The sequence below is a fragment of the Misgurnus anguillicaudatus genome, chromosome 13, assembly GCF_027580225.2.
Source record: "Misgurnus anguillicaudatus chromosome 13, ASM2758022v2, whole genome shotgun sequence".
NCBI lineage: Eukaryota > Metazoa > Chordata > Actinopteri > Cypriniformes > Cobitidae > Misgurnus > Misgurnus anguillicaudatus.
This window is the reverse complement of record NC_073349.2, coordinates 18,245,959-18,272,523: the sequence shown is the minus strand read 5'-3', so window position 1 is coordinate 18,272,523 and position 26,565 is coordinate 18,245,959. Positions and strand designations below refer to the sequence as shown.

The 26,565-nt window shown below is 38.4% G+C and overlaps 1 protein-coding gene across 3 annotated transcripts in view; it reads left to right on the top strand.

The window, feature by feature from the left end:
- spen (spen family transcriptional repressor) overlaps window positions 1-11,723 on the top strand; it is a 35,158-nt gene extending 23,435 nt beyond the window's left edge. For all 3 annotated transcript variants that reach the window (XM_055188974.2, XM_055188973.2, XM_055188975.2), the window contains 5 exons: window positions 1-7,621; window positions 7,767-8,114; window positions 8,198-8,392; window positions 8,486-8,644; window positions 9,865-11,723. In XM_055188974.2, coding sequence (XP_055044949.2) covers window positions 1-7,621; window positions 7,767-8,114; window positions 8,198-8,392; window positions 8,486-8,644; window positions 9,865-9,996 — 8,455 coding nt within the window. In that variant the 3' untranslated portion in view covers window positions 9,997-11,723. The remainder of the gene's footprint in view (window positions 7,622-7,766; window positions 8,115-8,197; window positions 8,393-8,485; window positions 8,645-9,864) is intronic.
- The last annotated feature ends 14,842 nt before the right edge of the window (window positions 11,724-26,565 follow it).

The window sequence follows — 26,565 nt, the reverse complement described above, 5'->3', positions numbered from 1 at the left end:
AGATGAGCGCCGGCCGCCATATCATGAGTTCACAACTGACCGGACATACTATGAGAATGTGCGTACCCCAGGCTCCTACACAGAGGATCCACGTCGAAAATATCCTGGCAGAGGTCGAGAATTTTATTCAGAATGGGATCCTTACCAGGGGGATTACTATGACCCACGATACTATGATGACCCCCGTGAATACAGGGATTATCGAGACCCCTATGAGCAAGATATTCGGAAATACAGTTACTTGCAAAGAGAGCGTGAAAGAGAAAGGGAGCGTTTTGAAACAGATCGTGAACGAGACCATGGTCGACGAACAACTGAACCACATAATCAAAGCCCATCCCATTCACGTCGGCCTGCCAGCCCTGCTGCTTCCCCGTCCATTTCAGAACGTCCACCCAGTGACTCTGAGCATCTTGTTTACAGTCACTCATCTGAGCGAAGTGGCAGCTGCAGCTCACTATCTCCACCACGCTTTGAAAAGCCAGACAAAATTCGTTTGGAAAGGCACAGTAGGAGTGATAAATCAGAGAAAGACAAATCTCTCTTTGAGGCGGAGCGTGGAAGTGGAGGAGAAAAAGAACGTCATGCTGGCCGTAAAGAGAAAGGAGAGAAGGATAGAACCGAGAAGCAGAAGTTGAGGAAATCCAAACTTGCATCTCCCACTGTTCCATCATCAGAAACAGACTTTGAATTTGACAGGGACAACAGCCCAGAGGCTAGCTTAACTTTGCGAGGGAAAGCCAACAAATCATTAATCAAAGAGAAAGACTCCTCTGGAAAAGGAAAACTTGATTTGCTGCCTTGTGTTGTCCAGCTGACAAGAGTAAAAGAGAAGGAAGGAAAGTTAATAGAAAGTGTCTTCATTGAGAAACAAAAAACAAAAGCTGTGAGTGATCCAGTGCGGTCTCCAACCACACCCCCCTCAACTGACCACAAGAGTATGTCTTTTCGCATAGAGACTCAAGGTAGAGATTTCTTTAAGCAAGGAAAACCTCTCAAGGAGAAAAGCTTGGCTAGTCAGGTTGAGATTGTGGATAAAGAGAGCAAGGTGAAAAATAAAAAATACTTTAAAACTGATCCAGCATTTGACACCATTTCTTCTGTGGATGCAGACCGCTTGGCTGCACGTAAGAGGCGTTTTGATGACTCATTTGGAAAAGCTGATAATTTAAGCAGGAAATGTCAGGAGGAAGATGAAGGCAAATTAAGGAGAACCATTGATGATCATTTGCCAAAAGACACTGATTACGATAAAAAGATTAGAAAAGAAACTCACAAGAGAGAGCAAAAAATTAAGCCAGAAAGAATGGCTACTGTTAGTACAACAAAAGAAGAGGTGGACACTATTATGTCAGCGGGGCTCAGTCTAGATCTCCGGTCTCGTCTTGGGGAACCAACTGAAGAGGCAATTGATCCCTTAGACTGTCTTGATCAAAAAACAGAAACTTTTGGAGGTAATAGTCAACCAAGTTTAAGTCTTGCAGTCTCTGATGATGGGAGTGTAGAAATGGAATCTTTAAGAGACCAAGAATCACAGCACTTAAACTACGAATTACTCTCCACTAGGCTAGAAATAGATTCAGAAAGTAAAGAAAGGTTTCTCTTAGATATTGATCACTCACAGAGCTGTAGAAAACAAATGGAGCAAAACCGTCGCATGCAACAACTTTTGGAATGTAATAAATCTGATAAAACTGAAAGCACACCCAGCACTGATGCAGAGGACTTTGACCGTCGAAGTCTTGTGCATGAAGTAGGAAAACTACCCCAGGATGTAACTGGTGATTCACCACCAAGTAAGCGAAAAAAGTTAGAAGCATTAGAACTGGACAGTTACCACAGCGTTAGACAGATAAATGATGAACCTGATAGGAGATTTCCTGCTAGGACATCTTTTGCTGAGGAGGACAGAACTGTATCACAGTTAATGGTAGATAATTCACCAGTGGAGAAAGAATGCTTTCCCTTTGAGGTATGTAAATACAACATTGATAATTCAGTGCGTCAAGGGCCTACATGCCAAGCAGAGATTTTAAAAGTTAAAGCATCAATGCCTGATGAGGAGTTTTGTTGGGAGAGCAATATTCGGCAAGGCGCAGTGAGACAAATGAGCTTCCCTACCAGCATTGTTAAACAGGAAAGTATACGAAAACGTCCTGAGCATGAATTGGAACCTGGGGAGGTTCAGTCAGACTCTGATGATGATAGTGACAGCAGGCACCTTTCAGTGAAGCCAAACTTCTTTAAAAGAGATCATGAAGAGAGGTTGGCAGACATAAAGTCTTCTGAGTCTCTTGAAAAGAACAAGTTCTATGAATTTGCATTAGATAAGACCATAACACCAGACACCAAAGCCTTGCTTGAGCGTGCCAAGTCTCTGTCTTCATCTAGAGAAGAAAATTGGTCTTTTCTTGGTCATGATTCAAAATTCAAAAACTTTCGCAATAGCACAGACAAAGAGAAGTCTGAACCCACCCCAAGACCTATTCCTTCATGGTACATGAAAAAAAAGAAAATCCGCTCTAATTCTGAGGGAAAGCTTGATGATAAAAAGGATGATGCCAAACATGAGGAACAAGAACGACAAGAGCTCTTTGCTTCTCGTTTTCTTCATAGCTCAATCTTTGAGCAGGACTCAAGGCGACTTCAACACCTTGAACGTAAAAATAATGATCCTGAAGTTAGACCCAGTAGAGATAGTATTATATGTGATCCCCAATTGAACCAAACTGGAACAAAGGGTTCAGACCTCTCCAAAGAGCCAAAAGTATTGTTTCATAGCCGCTTTTTGGAGCTTCAACAACAAAGAGATAAGAACCAACAGCTGCACCTTTCAGAGAGAGCCAATGTACCTGATCAGTTGGACGAAGAGAAGATAATGGAGGTAGAGCTTGGGCCTTCCAATGTATCAGAAATTTCCCAAGAAATGTCAGTAAGTCCAACTACAACATCCTCTTTTTCCAAAGTTTCTGAGACTTTTGTGCAGTCAGATAAGCCAGTTTTGCCCTCTAAATTAACAAACATAGATGTTCCAGCAGTCATGGATGAGAAGTCAGAAGATTCTTCATTAGTTTCTTCTCCATTAATTAGCCTAAAGGAGGAGGACAAACCCGTCTCACTAAATGCCACACCCCTTAAAATCACGATTAACGAAGAGTTAACAGTTGCAGAATCTAATGAGAAACTGAATGAGGACAGAAGAACTGTGACATTAACTGTGGAACAGAGTTTTGATGTTAAACCACCTACTCCTGGTGCATCATTAAATAATACTGAGCCAGAATGTAATCCCTTACAGGCATCTTCTGTGTTGATTCCAGAGGCTAGCCAAACTCAACAGACTGTGGAGCTTCCAGAAATCAAAACCGAACCTGTTAGTGATTCTGTGCACCTGGTTGCATCCCCACTTGAGGTGGAGTTGCCAGTCATTGAACCAGAGGTTGAACAGCCACAAACACTAAGGAAACACCCCAAGAGTAAAAAGACAAAAAGTGTCTCACCAGCCACAACACCAACTCCTCAAGTTGGTAACGAGAAACCAGCTACGAGAAAGAGTGAGCGCATTGACAAAGAGAAGCTAAAAAGATCACCCAGAGGGGACTCTACAAAACTTATGACTGATTCTAGGAACTTAGCAAAATCTCCTGTTCATGCTACAGATTTGGAGCAGGGCCATGAATCAAACGTGAACTCTGGGAGAACACGACAGCGGAGGAATGTGCGGTCTGTTTATGCAACACCCCATGAAGGTGAAGCTCCTCAACAAACTGGAAAAGAGACTACAGAACCTCTCCGTTCTACTCGCAAGCGTGGTAGTGATAAGGATGCTGCAATACAACATATGGTAAACACACCTGCTCCACACACCAGGAGAGGTCGTCCACCTAAAACCCGCAAGAAAGGAGAGGATGTGTCACCAGTTAAAGCAGATCAGACCAAAAATTCTGAGGGTGAAGACACTGAAAATAAAGAATTAGTTAATAGTGAAGTTTCTATAATACCAGAGGGATGGCGATCCCCACGAACTCAAAAGGTGCATTTGTCACCTGTAAGAGCAGGACAAAGCAGAAAATCATTAAAATTTGATAAAATGTCTGATAGTTCAGAATTTAATCAGACAGATAAAGTAGAGACGGATATGCCTGCTACCCTAGTGCATCAAGATGAAGCCAAAGATGAAATTCCAATGGAAGGTGGGCAGGTCTCACATGAAATCAAACAACACACTAAACGAGAAAAAGAACTTGAATATCCTGCTGAGGAGAAATCTACAGATAATAAAGAAACCCTTCCTGTAGATAAAATGCAGACATTAGAAAAAAACGAAAAAGTTAAGACATCAAGATCCACACGGAACACAAAAGTTACATCTGATGAAAAGTCCCTAAATGTAGTTAATCTCACTGTGGATGCAGTTAAAGATTCCCTTCATTCTGGTGTTGAAAAACCTGTAAATTTTGAGGACTCTTTGAACAAGACCAAAGCCCCACTATTAGAAAAAGAGGACCCAAATATCCCAATTTACCACAAAGAGAATGATCATAGTCCTGAGAAAAAGGAAGAGCCTCTATCAGAACCGGAGCCTCCTTTTGATCCTGTGGTTGCCTTGCTTGCTCGTCAAATGGAACTGGAAAGGGCTGTGGAAAATATTTCCAGGCTTACAGATGAACAACATCCAGTACCATACAAAGAACCACAAACTGAACCACCAACTTTAATACCACCTGTTGTAGTACAACCAGTAGATGAAACTGAGGTAGAAAAGCCGGCCAATCCAGCAAGTGAAACTGAACTTGCTGCAGCAATTGATTCCATTACTGCTGAGGATATATCAGGTGATGCAGATGGATTTTCTGCGCCAACAACATACACAGCTCTACTTTCCACAACAGAGACACTAGTTTTGCCTGTAGCAAATGAGGTTAATGAACCTGAGACAGACTTGACTATAAAGAATTTTATGCAGGCTGAACCAGAAAGTTTAGGTCTAGAATCGAAGTCATCAGAAACAAATACCACAGAAGCTTTAACAAAATCTCCATTATCAGAGGCAACCAAAAAAGGAGGACGAACACGACCAAAAACACCAAAGAAATCTAGAGGTCGAAAGGTTTCTTTAAACAAAAAAATTGAGATTGCAGAGAATACACTGTTGGAACCCAAGTCAACAACAGTCAAACTTCCAGAGTCGATCCCAGAAGAAATTCAGACTGCCAACCCCAAGGCAGCAACATCCACAGCTGCAGCAGCTGTAGTCACTGTCGCTGCTGCATGTAAACATGAGGCTACATCTACAGTGATTTTGGACACACCAAAAGAGGCAGAGCAGCCTGCGGTTGACCAGCCTGAACCTCAAGAATCAGCCTTCCACACTGGAAATAATAGTCCTTCATATTTAAGAACACAACAAGCATCTCCAGACCCTGTAGCACCTGCCCTTACTTCACCCACAACCTGCCTGAATTCACCTGCATACTCTGCAAAGACTTCTCTCACACCACCTGAGTGGAAAACCAGGACAGAGGAGAAGGCAATACCACCTAAAACACAAGTTAGTGTCACTTTGTCTACATCTGGAGTGGGGGGAACTCCATCAAATCCTCCCATGCCCCCTGACACAAAAGCTTCTGATATTGACCCTAGCTCCAGTACATTGCGAAAGATTCTAATGGAGCCAAAGTATGTATCTGCTTCAAACAGTATTGCAGTCCCAACCACACAATTCACAACAACTTTAGCCGATCCACGGATGTCTGATAATGAAAATTCAGTTGAGGCTCTGTTGCCTTTAAAGTCTTCTCTACGTGAAGATAGACCTAGCCCTATAACCCAACTTGTACCCCGTACAGTACCACCACAGCCACCTTCTTTACAACAATGTGAGGGTCAGCAGATCTTAAAGGAGAAACTGGCTATAACGTCTACTGCTACTTCTGTCATTAGTCGGATACCTATGCCTTTTGATTTTGAGGAAACACCTCGTATCTCTTTGAGCAATCGTAGTCCTGGAATATCTTTACCCAAGCAAAAATATCGTTCAGGCAGTAATGAAAATAGCAGGTATCATGGACTTACTCTATCTGATGATGTAGGAAAAGTTGGACGGCCTACTATTGAAAGCACGCATTGTAACATGGGGTTAGGTAGTGGTTTAAGAGTAAATACATCAGAGGGTGTAGTTGTATTGAGTTATTCTGGACAAAAGACTCCCGGATCACAGCGGATCATTGCCAAAATTAGTCAGGTTCCACCAGCCAGTGCAGTTGATATTGAGTTTCAGCAATCTGTATCTAAATCTCAAATAAAACAAGAACAGCCATCACAACCCTCCACCCCAAAAGGTTCACAGACACCAACAGGTTATGGACACACAGGAGTGTTATTAACTGGCCAGTCCTACAATGCTCAAACGGTTATTTCCTCCATTAGTCAGGAAAGTCCTATTTCTGAAAAATCTGAACAATCCTACCACACCAGTCAGCAAGGAAGCTCAGTGAAAACCTTCCAGCAGGCCACTGGCAATTCTCAACTTCTAAGGTATAGTCAGTCAGTTACACAGCAGCAACATATAAAAAAAAATGGAGCAACTGAGTCTGTTTCAATAAAAGTTGAAATGAAACCATCACAGACCTTCAATGTAAACCCAGTTTTAAGCCCACACCACCCTTCTTTATCAGGCAATCATATTTCAAGTCCAGGGGCTTCACATGAACGAGTGATCACACAACCGAAGCAGGATTCACATTCACCAAGGGCATCAGGTCATTCAGCTTCAAGCTTTCCGAATGTTCGTCCTCCTAGCAACTCTGTTGTTTTGGGATCAGCTGGCCCTATATCTCAGTACTCGTCAAATCTACACCATGCTGAGCAGTCAGTGATAATGCCCCCACATAGTGTCACCCAGTCTTTGCCCTTAGGTCATTTGTCCCAAGGAGATGTAAGAGTCAATAATCCTTTATCTGGAATAGGTTATGGTATTCATGCATCTCCACGGTCTGGACCTCAGCAACGCCCCACTACTCCCCAGCCTGCGGTGATCAGAGATGTGGTTCTGAAATCACATGCTGGTTCAGCTGCTGGTGGCCAGATTGGTGACATAAGCAATGATGATATGCAAAATCACCCACAAGGACATCGTAGGGCATCTGCACCCCAGATACAGCCAGAAAGCATGGGAATGCAGCCTGAATACAAAGGTCTGCATCACCGGGCATTGCGCTTTGATCAGTACAGCAGAGATGTACGGCTACTTGTGCACCAGCATTTAGCTGACCATCAAGGAGTTGAAAGTCGTCAATCTCGAACACCAGACGGAATGCAGTCTCCCTCACACATATTGTCTACTAAGTCATCCCCTGTTTTAAAGACTACTCCACAAATTGTGAGGGATGCACCAAAACCAATGGAGATAAAGATGCCGCCCTCCCCTCACTCAGAGAGCAGGATAATAGGACACCCACCAAGCTCTGTGATGGTATCTCCTCAAGGAGTACAGTTGATTCATCCTGGCAATGCAAATCACATATCTGAATACTACAGAGAAATCCGTGGTTTTCATTCCCAATATCCAAGTCACTCAGTAATTGGGGTTAATGTGGCTAATCGTGGAATTGCATCTCAGGTGAGATACTGCTTGTGATATTGTAAAGTTAATATTTCTGTTAGCCGTGAAAAATCTTGTATTGTGGAATCTGTAGATTAAAGATGTGCAAGTTGTGTGAGATTTCGTACCTAATGTTATATTTATGTATCCTGTTTATAACCAGGTATCACAAGACGTTGACCATGGTCAGAGGCATAAGGCTTCTTCTGTCTCCTCTATTGGGTCAATGGGAGGTACTGGTGAACCAAAACATGACAGTTCACACATTCGACACCCGAACTCTATGGATTTGTCCCACATATCACGAGTTCAGGGTGAGACTGGATCACCCTCTTACATTTCTCCAGTGACTTTAACTCCCAAGTTGGACTTGCCCATCTCTGTACAGAAGGGACCTCATGGACAGATTACTAACCAAATGGCACCTCCATCCTCAGCCTCATCTCACGTGCGATCAGACATTAAACTTGATCACACAGGGCGGTCTGTTGATATGGTGCAGTTGTTAACGGTTTGTATTTTTTTTAGTAATTTAATCATAATTGCTAATAAAAACAATACATTTTTACCTTAATAGTTTTTTGTCTTCCTTAGAAATACCCAATTATTTGGCAAGGTCACCTGGCATTAAAAAATGACAGTGCAGCAGTACAGCTGCACTTTGTTTCTGGTAACAATGTTCTGGCTCACCGCTCACTGCCACCACCAGAGGGAAGTCCCTTGCTTCGCATTGCCCAGAGAATGCGCTTGGAGGCATCACAACTTGAAGGGGTTGCAAGACGGATGACTGTAAGCATCCCATTCTCTTTCTTCGACTATCAATAATTTCCATGAAACTAAATAAATTGTGTTGGGAATTTAATTAAAAAACCCTTTTTTTAGGTTGAAAGCGAGTACTGCCTTCTGTTGGCATTGCCTTGTGGATTGGACCAAGATGATGTCCATAACCAGACCCATGCTCTCAAAACTGGTTTTATCAATTACCTGCAAGCAAAACAAGCTGCTGGAATTATCAACGTCCCCAACCCAGGCTCAAACCAGGTAAGTACTCAAATTTAAACATAGACGCAAGGCAAACTTAGCGTTGACGGATACTTCTCAGAAAATAGTTGTTTAATGTAACACAATTATTCTAATACACAGCGCTTTCCCACGATCGAAACCAAACATTTTATGAGTGGTAGGAAACGGTTACAGTTATGTTTTCCACTTCGCCGTGGCACGATTAATTTTACTCTGAATTCTTAGCAGGGTTGTCTAACTAAGTAGTTGTCCTAAAAACAAAATATGATAATTCATCATAACTTGCTTGCTTTTTACATCACATATCGTCTTTCGTTATCAAATCAACAAAGTACACATTTGTATTACATTCCAAAGGACATGTGGTGCTTTTCCATTGCATAGTACCCCACGGTTTGGTTTGGTTAAGTTTGGGTGGGGTCAGCTTACTTTTGGGAGCTTTTCCATTGGGTGCAGTACGTAGTACCCGATACTTTTTTTGTACCACCTCGGTTGGGGTTCCAAGTGACCCGAGCTGATACCAAACGTGACGTGAAAACACTGTAGATCACTGATTGGTCTGAGAGAATCGTCACTACCAGCGTCATCGCTACAATGTAAAAAATTAGCTTTACCTTAGTGCTAGCTTGGACTGTCTCGAGCAAACATGTTGTCATCTGTGCTCTGCTTTAAGTTCCCAAACTCCCTTTTAGCGATGAAAAACATTCACAGGTTCAGAATCAGGGACACTATAATAGTTTTTTTTCCAGACTTGCAGTTTGTTGCGGAACATTACCGACAAGCACGTCAGCATTATATATGCCTAAAATGCAACTTAAATGAGCCTCAGCGGAGCGCCGTCAACTGACGCCACGGGTGTTTGAACAGAAACTGTCAGACAAAGACAGAGGTAGTGATAAACGTGATGTGTAAACATTTATTTGTGTTGATCAATTTTAATTTACTTGTATGATGTCACAGCAGTAGGCATCGCAAATATAACGACAAGCCTATAATCCCTCCCACTCCGAAGTGTTACTAAACTTGATGGAAAAGCTAACCACGCCAAAGTGAGGTGAGCTGGCCTGGCCTGACCTGACCCAAACCGCGGGGTACTATGCAATGGAAAAGCGCCAATAATGGAATGGTTACACAATGAGAACAGTTTTGCACAAGGATGGAAAAGCAGCTATGGAGTCATTAGTGAATGAAAATGATACAATGAAATAACATCTTTGTTTCCTTTCTCTCCCTTACAGCCAGCCTATGTTGTCCAGATTTTCCCTCCCTGTGAGTTTTCCGAGGGCCACTTGTCTCATCTTGCTCCGGACCTTCTCAATAGCATCTCTAGTATCTCTCCCCATCTTATGATTGTTATCGCTTCTGTATAAGAAGTTTGCAGCTTCTCACACATACAGTATGCCAACACCAGCCTTGGGAACTTGCCAGTTTTTTTACTCTGAAAAGGAACTCATTATATTGAGAGTTAATTCCCTTTTGGCCATTTACTCACTCTCTTTTTGTTCGTTCACCAGCTTTTTAAATCCATTGAAACATTGCCGCTTCCATCTCACTGTGCACCACTTTGAAGTGCACAGAGTCAGTGGAGCTACTTACAACGATCAATTCTCTGATCATTTATTTTATTTTTTCTTCTTTTGGAGATTTTTATCTATGGTTTTTAAAACAGTGAATATCTTTGAGATTATTAGGACATGGGGGTTAAGTTTTCTTTCTTTTTTTATTGATATTGTACTGGTTTTTTTTGTTTCTTTCAGTAATCAAGATCAGTCATTGCACTATGTTATGAAAATCAAAAAAGTGAGACAACTTTGTATAAATTGTTTATTGAAGTTGTACCTTTACATTACTACATGGACATGCTTCATTCACCAGCCATTTTGTGGTCAAGAATAAAAATGTTATCTTGTCAAAGCAGTTCATAGAATTCCTTTGACGATTTTTATAATGTAAAAAATAATGTAATATAAAGCAGCTATTGTTCAATCATAAGTAAACAAGTCACTTCCATGTCATTTATAGAAATGGCTCTCGATATAACCCTTGTTCTTTCCAAAAGGGACAAAAATGGGAGTATTACGAGTTGTACAGTTTACACTTGACGCCTCAATAGGGGACTGTATGTATACTTTTCTGCTTTCCTCTGAACTGATTTTAAGGCGTGACTGTAAATATGTATATATTTAAAGACTTTCAAAGCAGTCATTAGACATTGCAGATAACAAGATTGACAACCTATTGCCATCAACCATGAAAATTAATTGTCTGTTACCGATTGAGTGTCTTTGTGTCCTGTGCCATAATCTTTTCCATGGAGAAAACTAAATTAATTGAGATTGATCAAACTTTATTTTGATATTTTGTATTTGTGACTTGATCTATAAGGCCTGCTTGATCTGTAATTGCCTTTGTTTTATGCTTTCTATTCCCTACCTCTAATTTCATCTTTTTTTATTGTCATGTACGTAACTAAAGGGGGAATCTTAACTGATGATGCTGCCTTTAGGACCCCTAAAATGTATAATTTTGTTTCTTTCTTGGTTATTTTTTGAACATACCTCTGAATGTCCAACATGAACAGTGCAATGCAAGTGGTAAAATACTTTGTAAAAAGAAAAGAGAGATAAACTATGTATAAATCTGTCGGGAGACATGTTTAGAGGCCTGATTTGGGTCTAATTTCTTCACTGATGTCTCTTTGAGCCAAGCTGTATATAATCATTTGTGTTGTCATGTCTCTGTTTTTGTCATATGTCAGGGTCATTGTTTTGTGAGACAAAACAAAAATATGTAAAGAAAACCGATGCAGAAAGTATAACCATGAGTCTTAGTTTTGCAGTTTATTTGGGTTGACTACAAAATTTCTCATGGTAATTTTGAAGGCACTTACATTTTTGATATACAAAATTTAAGATATCAGAATACCAAAAGAAAGAGCAAACAAAAACAGCAGATCTTAAACTTTTGTCTTTGTTTTATCTTATTTCATCATTTTGAGTGTATTTTGCTGTTCCTCTATGAGGACATTTTAAAATGTAAAATAAATTTTGTTGGTTAACACTTCTGCAGATCATTAAATGGTCATTCGCTATCTCTATGCTGGTGTTGCTTTTTTGTGTGTCGCTTTTTTGCTTTTTAGTTTTGTTTGGTAACTTGATGCATATATTGTTCATATACAATTGTAATTTATCGTACAAAACGGCAGCCTTCAAAATCTGAAGTGTAGCAATTTAGGGTAAAATGTTTAGTTTTTCAATGGTAGTGACGAAACCTCCACTTGATGGCAGTGTTGTGCTAACATTCTATACAGCTAAATAACTAAACGCTAACTCGCACTGTCTTACAAGCTCTCTGAATTGTCTGTAACTGTTATTATACATTATAATAAGACATCAAAACCCTTTATATTATCAAATACAATATATGAATTCGGATAGACAACCAGGTAGCTTCAAACCAAGTCATAATAATGTTAGGCATTGATATATTTTCAAATACGTTTGCCCTGAACTCGATAATAAAGTCACAGTTAAGACGCTAAATTGAAAGTTGTTTTAAAGAAATTATTGTTTATTACCTGACATTGAGACCGTAACAGTACACACCCTGTACGACCCTGTGCGGTGTTACTGCAGAGTTTTAAGCACAGCACCACATGGTCACCCGACATGCAAGCTTATGCTATGTCCAAATGAAATGTGCTGAACCATATCGCATTTTTAAATCGGTCGCTTTTTGTCATTTGTCAAAAAATACAATTTTGATGTTATAAAAAATAAAAACCATTCAAATCAAATAATTTTGTTTTGTCAAAAGAGGAAAAAACAATTCCCCTAAAAATAGAGAGTGAGTGGAGTGGAAAAAAAAACTTTTTTTAAACAACGTAATTTACATCGTGTTAAGCGTGTATTTAAGCACGTGACTTATAGGCCCAATCTTAATCTTCTGATTGATGTTTGCTAAACTGTGAAGTAAAAAAAAATCCTAGATAATAGTGTTATATAATAGTAAATATTAAAATATTCTACAGTATTTACTACAGTTTGTCAGTTTATTATAATACTGCAGAATGGGATAAGTGCATTTATTTCATTGTTAAAGGAGTAGTCCATTTTCTTAAAAAAACAAAAATCCCGATAATTTACTCGCCTCCATGTCTTCCAAAATGTTGATGTCGTTCTTTGTTCAGTCGAGAAAAAATTATGTTTTTTGAGGAAAAAATTCCAGGATTATTTTCACTTTAATGGACTTTAATGGACCCCAACACTTAACAGTTTTAATGCAGTTTAAAATTGCAGTTTCAAAGGACTCTAAACGATTCCAAAAGAGGCATACGAGTCTTATCTAGTGAAACGATTGTCATTTTTGGCAAGAAAAATAAAAAAATATGCACGTCTTCCTCCGGTCCTGTGACGCACTAGCGCGACCTCAAGTAATACGTCATCACGTCAAGAGGTCACGGATGATGTATGCGAAACTACGCCCCACTGTTTACAAGTGTGGAGAAAGATGACCGTTCTGATGTTGTTGTATGTGAAATTATACTAATTAATGTCTTTGTGTGAGTTTATTGTTTAAAATGGTCCGTAAATGTGCGTTTCATATATGTAACACGTGACCTTTCCACGTCATTACGCAATTACGTGAGGTCGCGCTGGCTTGTCACACAGTCGGAGGAAGACGAGAAGTTGTGGTTTAAAAGTGCATTTTTTTTTATTTTTCTTGTCAAAAATGACAATCGTTTCTGTAGATAAGACCCTTATGCCTCGTTTGGGATCCGTTTGGAGTCCTTTGAAACTGCAATTTTAAACTGCATTAAAACTGTTAAGTATTGGGGTCCATTAAAGTCGATTAAAATGAGAAAAATCCTGGAATGTTTGCCTCAAAAAACATAATTTCTTCTCGACTGAACAAAGAAAGACATCAACAGTTTGGATGACATGGTGGCGAGTAAATTATCTGGATTTTTCCATTTTCTCTGGTAAACAGTATTTTCAAGCAAGCAAAAGCATGTTTTTTTTGTGTTATGTTTGTAAAATGTTTCATAAAAGAGTTTGTGTGTGTGTGTCTTACATTAATAGTCTGATGTATAAATTTATAAACTTCCATGATGTTCCAGAGAGAATTCATGGAATTCCCAGGGGCAGTGTCTTGTGGTGAGGATGGCATGATACTAAAAACATCTCTCAGTAGATTTGTGAGTGTGGTGAGCTGGAAGACGCATCACAGATGACTTTTCTGATGATCAAATTTTATCCCATCCTGACCACAATGCACGTTTTTCAGAAACACTATCTCTTTCCAAAGCTGTGGCTTTTATGTCAGATTTAATAATAAAATGAATACACATTGAATGAATGAGCACCTATATTTTAAGATCACATTTTAGCGGTAGACAAAACGAAGTTACAGACAGCTTATCCCGAAGACATTTCCCTCTCATCTTTCCTTTCATCGCAGTAGGAAGAGGGGTGTGTTCGTGGAAAATGAGAGGTGAAATGCCTAAGATTTACAGTGCTATGACAGGCCAAGACCAGGAATGTTAATTGACACCCGTTCCCAGTAAAACAGTAATGCATTTGGAGGAAGTACGGTATGAATCCTGAAGAAAGAAAGGAAAATAAAAGCATCTATATTGCTCATCTTCAGCCGACGGCAAAGGTAGCAATAGTGCAGTAGGGAGCTTGGTATGTAGTAAAAACCAAAGTTAGAGGACACAAAGCAAGAATAGACATGCAAATATCTAATTCTTTTAAATTGCTGCGAGTGTTTTTCACTGCTTTATTGGGGCCATATGTAGGATTTTCGAGTCCATGTGATATGATACTTATATGGTATTTTTCTAAACACAGATTGCTTTAGGAATATCTGTTTTGCATTTATTCTCAAGTCTCATGAACATTAGAGCAGGTTTATGAAAATATGAGAAGGATTTGCTCATGAAAATGATTCAGATGTACATTAATGCATTTATTTTTCTTTTCGAGATTAGTTATGGTGTGTGTGTATACAGGTGCAGGAATGTAGTTTGTCCGTTGAGAGGTCGAAGCGTTTTTTCATGGCACGTGCTTCATCTTTTTAGTTCACTGTAATTCTATGGACATAAACCACACTGACTAGGCTCCAAAAGACCAAATTAGAAAGAGAAGGAAAATGTTAAGAATGTTGAAAATAGTAGGGTTGGCTTTTCTTTTTCTGATAAGTGTCTACTTTCCACCAGTCATTTGGCCACGCTAAACATCTTTGCAATTTAAATGATCTTACAAGTTGCTGAGCTGATACATTCCCTATCAAAAATAGATGTGCATATGCAGTGTGCAGACTCCTGTTTCCTTAAAGCTTTTAACCAAGAAATTCTCAATTTATTAGTCACTGCATAACTGTATAATGTCTGATAAAATAGACTCCTGGGTGTGTGGGTTGATGCATTGATTGTTATGGAATTTAATTTTGCAATAACGGCTGGTTTATAATCATTACGGCACTGTGAGAAAAATGGTCCCTACACTGAGGGCAGTACCCTTTAAAAAATGTCCTAAGTACCATTTAGGTACAGATTGTACCTTTGAGCTACTAATATATACTCTTTAGGTGCAAAGATGTACTTTTTAAAGAGCACCAATGGTCCATTTCATGATTTTACATTTCCTTTGGTTTGTAAGTGTGTATTAATACATGTTAACAATATGCAAAAGGCACAAACCCCAAAGTAAACGATGACGTGAGTTATCATCTCCAACATAAATCTCTTTTCTTGGACTACAACAAACACACGGATTGTAGTAGACAAGACCGACATTATCATAATTCCTTCTGCTTCAGACTCACAGCCTGTAAGGGGCTGTTTACACTTGGTATTAAGATGTGTTTTCATCGATCGGATCACAAGTGGACGAGAGAGACACATTAAGTTTACACCTGGTATTTAAATCCGTCTTTTTTGTCCACTTTCGACCGCTTCTGTGCTGAATACTATGAGAGGGTGGTCTGTGAGACGGTGGGCGAGTCTCTCTGCTGTCATTCAAACCCGAACGGGAGTAATTATGAGTTTATATGGACGCAAACTAGTATTATGTCGGAGTGCAGTGCTTATTTAGCAAGTAAACATGCTGCAGAGTGTTTTGTACATGAGTATGTAAAAGCTTTCTTTGAATTTTCAGCGCAATTGATGAAATAGGATCGCGCAACTTTCACACGCTTTCAAAACGAAACTACGGAGATCAGCCGCTTAGTTTTATCAATGAAAGGCTAAAAATAACGCTGTTCACCGAATGTTGACGCCAGAAGTCAATAAAGACGTAAAACTTGTGTTTAATGCCTTTAAACCTTTAGATAAATGGGCGGAGAGAAGGCGGTTGCGTGTGGCTGTTTGAACGCATTCAACCACATGTGCGTTCCGCAACTCCAAAGCAATCCGATCGAAAGTGGTTTCGACCACCTCTGGATGTGGTTGAAAGTGGTCGAAAGTGGACGAGCTCAAAACGTTTTGAACACCGTTTACACCTGGCATTAATGTCGTCCACTTGTGATCCGATCGACGAAAACACATGTTAATGCCAAGTGTAAACAGCCTTAAGTTAACTCCTGTTAGCATTGCATTGTGAGCGAATCTTTCAAACATAGTAAGGGGCGTCATATTTAAGGCTGACATCAGAGGTGTTCAGGCCAATCACAATGTACAGATTAGCTGGCCAAAAATCTGTGCGTTTCAGGAAGAGAGTGAAATCTGGAGCTACAAAAATGTGCGGTATGTGGAAAATAATGTGTTTTTTTAACCATAAACCACGCAAACACATTGTATTATAACAAATACACGAAATTATGTTGTTTTTTAGCAATGAAACAGGTGCTCTTTAAAAGAGTACAGCGAAGGACCATTTGGGGCTGTATTTTTTGGGGAGTGTGGGCCAATACATAAGGAAAAACTTATTTCTGAAACAAATGAACCAACTTACATTAATGCATTTGCCAGCAACTTTAGCCAAAGAATTCATTAAGTTAAAAATACAGTTGGATGGCAAGTGACTCTGCCTGTAAAAAACCTAGATAACGTCATTTTTAGTGATTTTTTTATTTTCTATTTCATAATTTAAAGAACATTCTGTAAAATATAACCTTGACATTTTTAATATTGACTGACTAGGTCATGTCAAAGATTGAAATCTAATTTTGATGCTCATAATCTCATAATTAGATTATGAGACTTTAACCTGAATTTCACAGACAGGGTCACAAAGTGTTTACCTCACTTCTCTAAGATTTTAAAGTTTTTTGTATCTCTGTTGCTGCTAAGCTTGCATTATGTTCATAAGCTGTTCATATATCTGTCCTAAAGAGCCTTTTCAAATTAGTTTTCTTCATTTTCTTTATTGTCTCGGGATGAGTTGTGCAATATTCTCATTTTTAAAGGGGTCATAGCGCCCAAAAAAATCAGACTTTTTTCATGTTTAAGTGCTATAATTGGGTCCCCAGTGCTTCTATCAACCAAGAAAATGTAAAAAAAAATCAACCCAGTAACTTTGTTTGGGTAAGCCATTATCTGCAAGTGTGTGAAAAATTAGGTCATTCAGATTTCGCCTGTTTTGTGAGGTAGGTAGCAAGGCAAATTACAATAATACCGCCCCTTTATCTGCAATATCCAACCACAGCACTGCCATTTAGTGCAAAGAGAAAGAGGGAGAAAAAATAATTGACAGCACAATTGAGTTTCAATTGCAACAAACCACCATCCTTCTGATCAGTGTTTGCATTTCATCAGCTCATTTGCATTTTAAACGACACACCCAAAAACGGCACACTTTTGCTCAAGCCTACAAATTTGCAATTTTAACATGCTATAATAAATTATCTGTGGGGTATTTTGAGTTAAAATTTCACATATGCACTTGGGACACCAAATACTTATTTTACATCTTAAAAAAAAATCTCATAACATGACCCCTTTAAGTAACAGTGTTTTATTTGTATAATATAGTATATATATATATATATATATATATATATATATATATATATATATATATATATATATATATATATATATATATATATATATATATATATATATATATATATATATATATATATATATATCACTAGCATTGTTGATTTAGTAAAGTTTTAATGTCCATCCACAATTTTTTTGAAGTAAATGTCTTCTTCAGGAATCAGTCAGTATTTAGTGTGACCTCTCTTGGCACGAAACACATCTTGAGCTTTTTTGAGGAGACTGAAGTCCTGAAGTCATTTAATTAGAATGAGAAAGTAGAATTTAATTTCATTTAGGTTTAAGAGATCCTGCAGTTTCCTGCTATTGCTCAAGTGGAAGGGGAGTTTACCCTAAATACTTGACACTTCAGCATTTACTTTTATAGGCCTGTTTTTTATACTACATCCACATTTCCTGTATTTTCTGGTTGAATTCTAATAAAGAGACAGAGAAATAGTTATATATGATCACTAAAGGCAAAAACAACAAATCCCAGTGCTGCTATACTACACCAATTAAGTGTTTTATAACTTTTATAACATATTTGTAAAACTACTAAGCATGTGAATATTTGCTTTTAAAATTAGTTGAGGGCTGTAAATGGTCAGTCACCCTTTAATATTAACCCCTTTTACCTTACATGACAGAAAAAAACACAAACACACAAATCTACACACAAATAGTCTGAAAAGAATGCATGCCTAATACTAAAAAAAGCTGTAATAATCTTTCTTGTTGTGGTTCTCTTACCTCTGACAAGCAATCATGTCATTTTATAATCATATTTAACAGACATAAATTGCTGCTGAGGAGGTTAAATCGTCCAGTACTATTTAACCCTCCAGTACATTTTGATCTAAGTACAGTATTCACTCAAAGTGTCACTCTATTACCGTCATCCTTAAGCAGACATTTGATAGCATAAATATAGGCTTTATTTATATCATCATTTCACTTCAATGACATACTGTATTTATGTGATATGAACCTCTTTCAGGATGGCAAATTTAAACCAAACCGCTTGATTTTTTTACAGGGACCTTTGAAGAATGAGCCTAAAGCGTCGTTCTCAAAGTCTCAGCACAGTTCATCATCACACTGGATGAAAGAATGGATGACAAAAACAATAAAAAGTTTTACAATGAGAGCTGCCTGACCTTTCAGTTAGGGGAGATTGAAATTAAGATGCCTGAAAACGGAGACTGCAATGCGTGACTGAGTGTAATGATAACATTTCTAGATAAAGCCATAATGGATGACGTATATCCATAAACCAAGCTGTTGTGATTCAATTGCTTACAGAACAGTCCGAAGAAAGCCATAGGATTTGATTGTGCTCCTCTTTTCATATCCAATACAATGGCCTGGTATATGTTTAGTGCTGGATCAGGTGGCACTAGGGAATGGAAAAGGTCAATGTCGCTGCGATAGGATTCACCTGGTGACTGATCTCATGTAAACACGCAACCTCCTCTCTGACATCATCTCCTCTGCTCGGAGGCTGAAATATAATCCTGAACACAAGTAAAGACGGGTTTTCCTCATAATAATGTCTCACATAAATAATGTTTCTCCTTATTTCAGTTTGGGCAGAACAGACTTGATCTCGGACCAAATCTTATAGTGCAGGTACAGTATCTGGTTAATTTTTTTAACTGCAATGTTTACAATGCCAAATGTTTGCCAAAGTGCCAGTTTGGAGGTAGGTACCAAAGAACAAATAAAATGTTGAAGATGCTTTGGGTTAAAGTTTCTAGTGTACAAATAAATGTTTGCTGCTTAATTGAACATGATCCAACAAAGTCAAAGTCCAACAATAGGCTATCTGAGTTTTGGGTGACTCACTATTTGGGCATTTGTGATTCTGGGTTGATGGTAAAATGTATCCAATATTGTAACTGGATTATAAAGAGTATCAGAAAAGAAAAATGAGAAGAAGACAATAAGCTTTTCTCATTATGTTGAAAAACTGTCCACCTTAATTTTGAAGAGGTTATATTATATGCCAGGGTAAAACAGACAAAATAGAATAAGTCATAAGAAACACACACACACACACACACACACACACACACACACACACACACACACACACACACACACACATTTCCATAGATGTAATGACTTTTATACTGTACAAACTGTATATGCGTGCGTCTCATGTTTTCTTGTAAATTAGCATTTTTTCCCAGGCTCTTATGTTTAGGTTTAGTAATTTCACTTTAAAGGGGACATATCATGAAAATCTGACTTTTCCATGTTTAAGTGCTATAATTGGGTCCCCAGTGCTTCTATCAACCTAAACAATGTGATAAAGAACATCCCAGTGACTTAGTTTTGGTAAACAATTCTCTCTTAGCATGTGAAAAAATAGGTCATTGAAATTTGGCTCCCCTTGTGATGTCAAAAGGGGATCTTATTATATAATACCTCCCCTTAATCTGTACTATCCAACCACAGCACAGCCATTTAGTGCGGAGATCAGCTCATTTGCTGTGATCTTTTGTTGTATTCAGGTTCACCAGGGTGATCCTCACGAAATCCAGACTTAGAAGGTGTCCTTCAGATTTTTTTAAAAAGCCCTTGAAGCTATTTTTTTGCACATGTAAGCTTAAGGTCTGAATTTACTATAACCATTACTTTAACGGATTTAAAAAATATTAGAATTATAGAATTATTTACATTTTTTAGATTATCATAATCAAAAATTATCATTACCGCAACATGATATTATATAAAATGTATGCATTTACAAACTCATGCTTCGGTGATGAGAACTTAAAAGTTGTTCAGGTACTATGACACACAAAATTTCAACTTTTATCTGGAGAGAAAAAATAAAAACTGCTTACCTGGTAGCCATCTTGAGTGTTACAGTTAATTATGTCCCTTCCAACAATTTTTTTAATGTTAGTTCATTGAGGGCTTAAACAATGATTGAAAATTGTTGCGAAGGATGAGAAAATGTTTCTTAGATACATTTATTTTCCTTATTATTGTCTCTAAATTTACCAATAATTACCAAATACCACATGTTTCTTTACTGTAAATGTTTATAGTATAACATGCACTGAAGCTTTTTATTTTTTAGATTTTTTTAATTATAAATATTTCCATGTCAAAGAACCCAAATCCAGTCATGGACACGTTGCGGTAATGAAAATGTTCCCCTTAGATATGGACAAAACAACAAAATTGGTTTGTATGATGTCATTTGAAATCATGTGCAAAATACAAACATACGAGATGTTTGTATATGCTTCTTATTTTGATACTCTTACTTTGCATTTACTTTTTTTATCAAAATGTTTCATGACACCTCATAAGTTTAATTTCCTGAGAATCACCAGGTTTAAATGTGATCCACAGTTTCGCGTGCCATCATTCATCTAATTCATCTTGCGCACACTTAGAGGACTTTGCTATCTATGTGGGCCTTAGCAGATTCTGCCAATAAAGCAGTATTTCTAAATGGCCTCAGGCAGGGATTTAGTGTATTTGTGTTTGATAAACATATAACACATGCTGAGAGCATTAGGTTAATATCATTATATCATTTTTGAGAGAAGTGACATTAGGTCCTCACACCGAAGTGATTACTAGGTACACACGCACACACGCACGCACGCGCACACACACGCACGCACGCACGCACGCACGCACACTTTCTCACGATTAATAAAATGCCAGTTGCTATTCGGGTACAGTGGGCATGTGTTATCTTGAAAGAAACATATATGCAGGAGAACAAAGCAACATTTTATATTGCATAAGTCATTCCTGCCGGTTCTAAGTCTCCCACACCCTTCCAACACACCCAATTTATTTGTAGTTAAGGTGAAACATGTGAGGGACAAGTAGGAGCAAGCAAAAGGAATTACGTGAAAAGGAAATTTAAAGCAGAAATTCTGAGGGAGAGAGATTCAGAACAATAGTGCTGTAGGAACATCATCAATAGAGCAGTTACATCATGTACTACACTCTTCTTATTAAGGTAAAACACTCGTAGAGACTCAAGTATTGCTACTTTGTATAACTAAAACATGCTAATTTATACAATTTAAACTACATGCAACCAACTAATTTACTACATTTAATTGCTTGATTCATTCATATGCTTTTTTTTATCACAGTGTCGATATATTGATGGCCATGCTGTTTGCTGCTGTATTAAAGTATCAGTGCTTGTCTGTGGATTATTGTGAAAGCATGCCTACATTTGGAACAGGTTGGGTAACACAGCATCTGCATTTTAAGTGGTCACCATGTGCCAATGCGTTTAAAAGGAAGAGTTCTGCTGTCATCTGGTGAATCATTCTTAAGGGTCGTATTTACAATCAGGCCATCAAAGACAGGCACGTTCTCGCACCTCACATAAAGCCCCCATGAGAAGATGATGGGCCACAGATTCACAGCCCTGCGTAAGATCTGACATCTGTCAGCGAATGATTTGCAACCTTCAATTTAAAACCTCTACTTACCTGTCTGTTCAGCTGTCAGCTTTATTTGTAGAGTCCGCATGATCTGACCTCAAGGGTTCACCCCATTCAGGCCAAAACATTAATAGAAAACTTTTTTAAATGTATATTTTTACAATAATTCTGACTTTTTGTTTATGGAATTCTATTATGGAGATTTTATACTGAATTCCATTTTTTTTCTGGAATCTTAACGCAGTACACGGTCAGAAACAATTGTAAAAAATGGTCCCATTGGAGGCAGTACCTTATAAAAAGGTCCTAAAATGTATATGTATACATTTGGTCCTAATATGTAATATGTAAAGGATTATTAGGAACACCTGTTCAATTTCTCATTAATGTAATGGTGTGGGGGATGTTTTCTTGGCACACTTTAGGCCCCTTAGTGCCAACTGGGCATCGTTTAAATGCCACTGCCTACCTGAGCATTGTTTCTGACCATGTCCATCCCTTTATGACCACCATGTACCCATCCTCTGATGGCTACTTCCAGCAGGATAATACACCATGTCAAATGCTCAAATTATTTTAAATTGGTTTCTAGAATATGACAGTGAGTTCCCTTTACTAAAATGGCCCCCTTAGAGCATCTTTGGGATTTGGTGGAACGGGAGCTTTGAGCCTTGGATGTGCATCCCACAAATCTCCAATAACTGCAAGATGCTATAATATCACTATGGACCGACATTTCTAAAGAATGCTTTCAGCACCTTGTTGAATCAATGCCACGTAGAATTAAGGCAGTTCTGAAGGCGAAAGGGGGTCAAGCACAGTATTAGTATGGTGTTCCTAATAATCCTTTAGGTGAGTGTACACTCTAATATACACTCTTTGGTACTAAAATGTACCCGTGAGATAATATGAACTCTTTAGGTACAAAGTAGGTTAGTTTTTGTAAGAGTACTGCCCTAGTAGAGACCATCAACAGTGTACACTATGTTGCGTGACACCCAAAGGATCTTTTATTAGTGTAGATTGTAATCTACCCAGTGATTTTTGTGACCAACATAACCGAACACCTCATTCCTGAGCTATTGCTGTGTAAACCCACAGTCTCCTGTTTTTATCAAACGGATAACACATTCTCATTTTTATCTTGTTTGTGACTGATCTATGCTTTGATCCTCCTCTCCCTTTCCTCCTCTTCCTTATGCGGTACAGCAACATTATGAGTTTCCTCCCTCTTCCAATAATTTACACAGCTGCCCTCCACTTTCTCTTGGCACTGACCCCCTCCTTTATTGGGTAAGGGAGGAAGGAAAGTCCAGTCAGCTGGTTGGGGCGGGGGGGTTGACATGCCTTACGTTCCTAATGCCTACCTCAATAAACCAATGTTAACATCCCAGGGCTCAGACTGCTGGAACAGGTGCCTATTGCCGTCTGCTCACTCAATACAACACAACAGTAAAACTTCACAGGGAGCAGTTAAATGACCACAAACTTAAGTTCAGTTTAAACAAACAGTGTAGACTTTAGTCGTTTTATCATATGTTAAAGCACCCAACCCCTTCCTGTTATTTACCGCTTTATCCAGGCTCATCTGATATATGCATGACTGATCGTTTTCAATGCTGGGTGGTTCATGAGCAATGAATCAACAGGTGGCTATTCAACAAAGATCTCATTAATAGAGCACAAGTAACGTTTGGATGTGATTTATACAGACTTTATTAGGATAAGGTAAACTTGAAATGTGATTCCAACAAGTGCACAATCTCTTACACCAGTTTGAAACAATTTCCTCCTATACAGTAGATTCATTTTCTGGTGGATGAATTGTGACAAGGTCATTCGCCTGCATCGAACATCTAGACCATCCATTTATCCGGCCTCGTGTTAACTGAGCCTTGAGCATATCTAATTGAACAGGAGGTATATTGGTGTGTTCCAAGTCAGAGCATTGGAATGTTGTTATAAAGGAGCTCAGTGCCCAGAGAGCATTTATTCATTCGAGTGAATATGCACACTGCTTCATGCAGCGATCACATGACGACCTGGCTATCAGTCGCTGCTCATTTTCTTGTCCGATTCAAAAGATTCTTAGGTTTGTTTGTGTTGCGTGCGTCGGCGAAATGATAAATGAGAGTCAATCTGTTGTACCAAAAACAAGAATTTAAATTGCTGCAATCTGCAATTTAATAGATAGCACAACTTTTATTCCCCTTTAAATGAGTTTTGAGCCAAGAAAGAATTGTTTATTTTAGGTCAAAAATAGTCCAAAATGCTGTAGGAGAGTCTACATTTTGATCAGTACAATAATCGGTTTATACGTTAAAGATGCAGTGTGTAGATATTAGCGGCATCTAGTGGTGATGTTGCGTATTGCACCCCTCCATTTCAAAGCACGTAGAGAAGCTACAGTAGCCGTCACACAACAAACATGTCACTGTCTGAGACAACATAGTGATGTACTTTATAGAACAGTTTGTCCGTTTAGTGCTACTATAGAAACATGATGGAACAAAAGGGCGGCTTTTATGTAAGGGGACCCGCGGTTTATGTAGATAATACGGCTCATTCTAAGGTAATAAAAACAATACAGTTCATTTTGTCAGGTCTTTACACACCACTGAAAACATAGTTATATTATATTATATAACATTGCTGTTAAAGATCCTTTTTAAAATTTACACACTGCACCTTCAAATGACAATCAAACATGTTAAAGCAACACTAAAGAGTTTTTGCTCTTTGCTCCCCCTACAGGTTGGAAGCGGAATTGTCCATTACCACTGTCGTAAATAATTTAACCTAGTGCAGCAAAGCTGGCTCTGATTGGATTGTAGGTCTGCCGTAAAGCAAGTTTTTGTAATTTTCACTCGAACTACAGGACCACTACCCGACGGTTGGAAACTTCTTTAGTGCGGTTTTGGCCAATAGAGGGCTGCAAAGCGAATGTGGACGTGCTGTTAACTCGAGTGGATGAACGACTGAAACTATTTGGGAAACGTTATTTTAAGGTTACAAAACTCTTTGGTGTTGATTTAAATAGAAAAGGTAATCTTACAAATAGAGATTATTTAAAATTTGTTTGTTCATGCTGCTGCTACAGTCTCACTAAATGATGTGCCTATAGTCACATAATTTTTTGATTCTTTTTCGTGATACTTGAATTTTGATCATGAATTTTCATAATCGTATCACAAATTTCTGTTTATGTGTCACTGTCACGTATTGGTTACTCAACTGCTTTTTCCTTTTTTCAAACCATTGTCACTTCGTTTAGGGATAGATTTGGTGTTTGCGTTAGGATGTCACTTAAGTATTGGTTTATACAATTTTTTCTGATTTCTTTTTTTATATTTTCAGATTTTTAAACCATTGTCACCTGGCGTTAGGGTTAGAATTGGGTTCGGGTAAGAAGATTACCCTAAACCGAAGCAACAATGGTAAGAAAATAGGAAAAAACAGTTGAGTAACCAATACGTGACAATGACACATAAACAGAAATTTGTGATACGATAACAAAAATTCGTGACAGTATCATGAAAAAGAAAAAAAATGATGTGACTATAGGTACATAATTTCGTGAAACTGAGCTGGCTGGTTACCCCTTAACAGTAATACTTGCTCTCACATGTATTATATGTTAATAAAATATCTTTGCTTCAGTATCTTTGCCACACGTTTTTTTAGCAAAGTCTTCTGAAGTGAATTAAATGAACGACGCATGCGGAAAGACCGTGGATCACATTCAAACTTGAGTACCTTGTCAGTACTTGAATACAAACTGAATGTGACAGCCACATGGATCACAGTGCCCCCTAATTTGTGGTTCAGTTTCTTCATTTTTATATTCCAACTTTCATTTTCTTAGTTGCATTTTTAGTGATTTTGCAAAGGTTTACTATGTCTTGTCCAAAGTAGTGGAGGTCTTTGCCAAAAAACTTGCATGCACTTAGAGGTTTTTGCAGTGAAAGACAGTCAAATTTGTTTAATACCAATGAAAAGACTAAAATGACATTTGTGAAAATAAGGACATTTCAGGTACTGACTTATAACCTTTTCATTGCCATTAAAGTGAAATTACTGAACTTAAACATAAGAGCCTATAAAAAAAGAAAAGTGTTTTGCATTTATTCTCCAAACGTAAGATGTTGTGATACAAAGTTACGAGTGCTAAAGATCCCACCCTCCTCCTTCCCAATCAAAAGTGAGATATGGGCTGTATTTCAAAGATGCTGAGGAGTCGGAAAATCGGTTGGAATGGAATTTCTCTTTATGTTCCTTCCTCGCGACCGCACAGTCTTGCAGTAATTTGAGGGTTAGGGCCACTGTGGCATCTCCCCCATCCCATCATTATGTTCATCTGCAGCTACATACAATAAAGCATACAGTGCGTCTCAATCAAGATCCTGAAACTTCTTTTAACCCACAACTACCTGAAGGGAAGCACTGAATGTTTGTGCTTATACAGTAAACACTTTCTCTCACTGGTTAGATGCAGAAGTCACTTTAGTATCCTTACA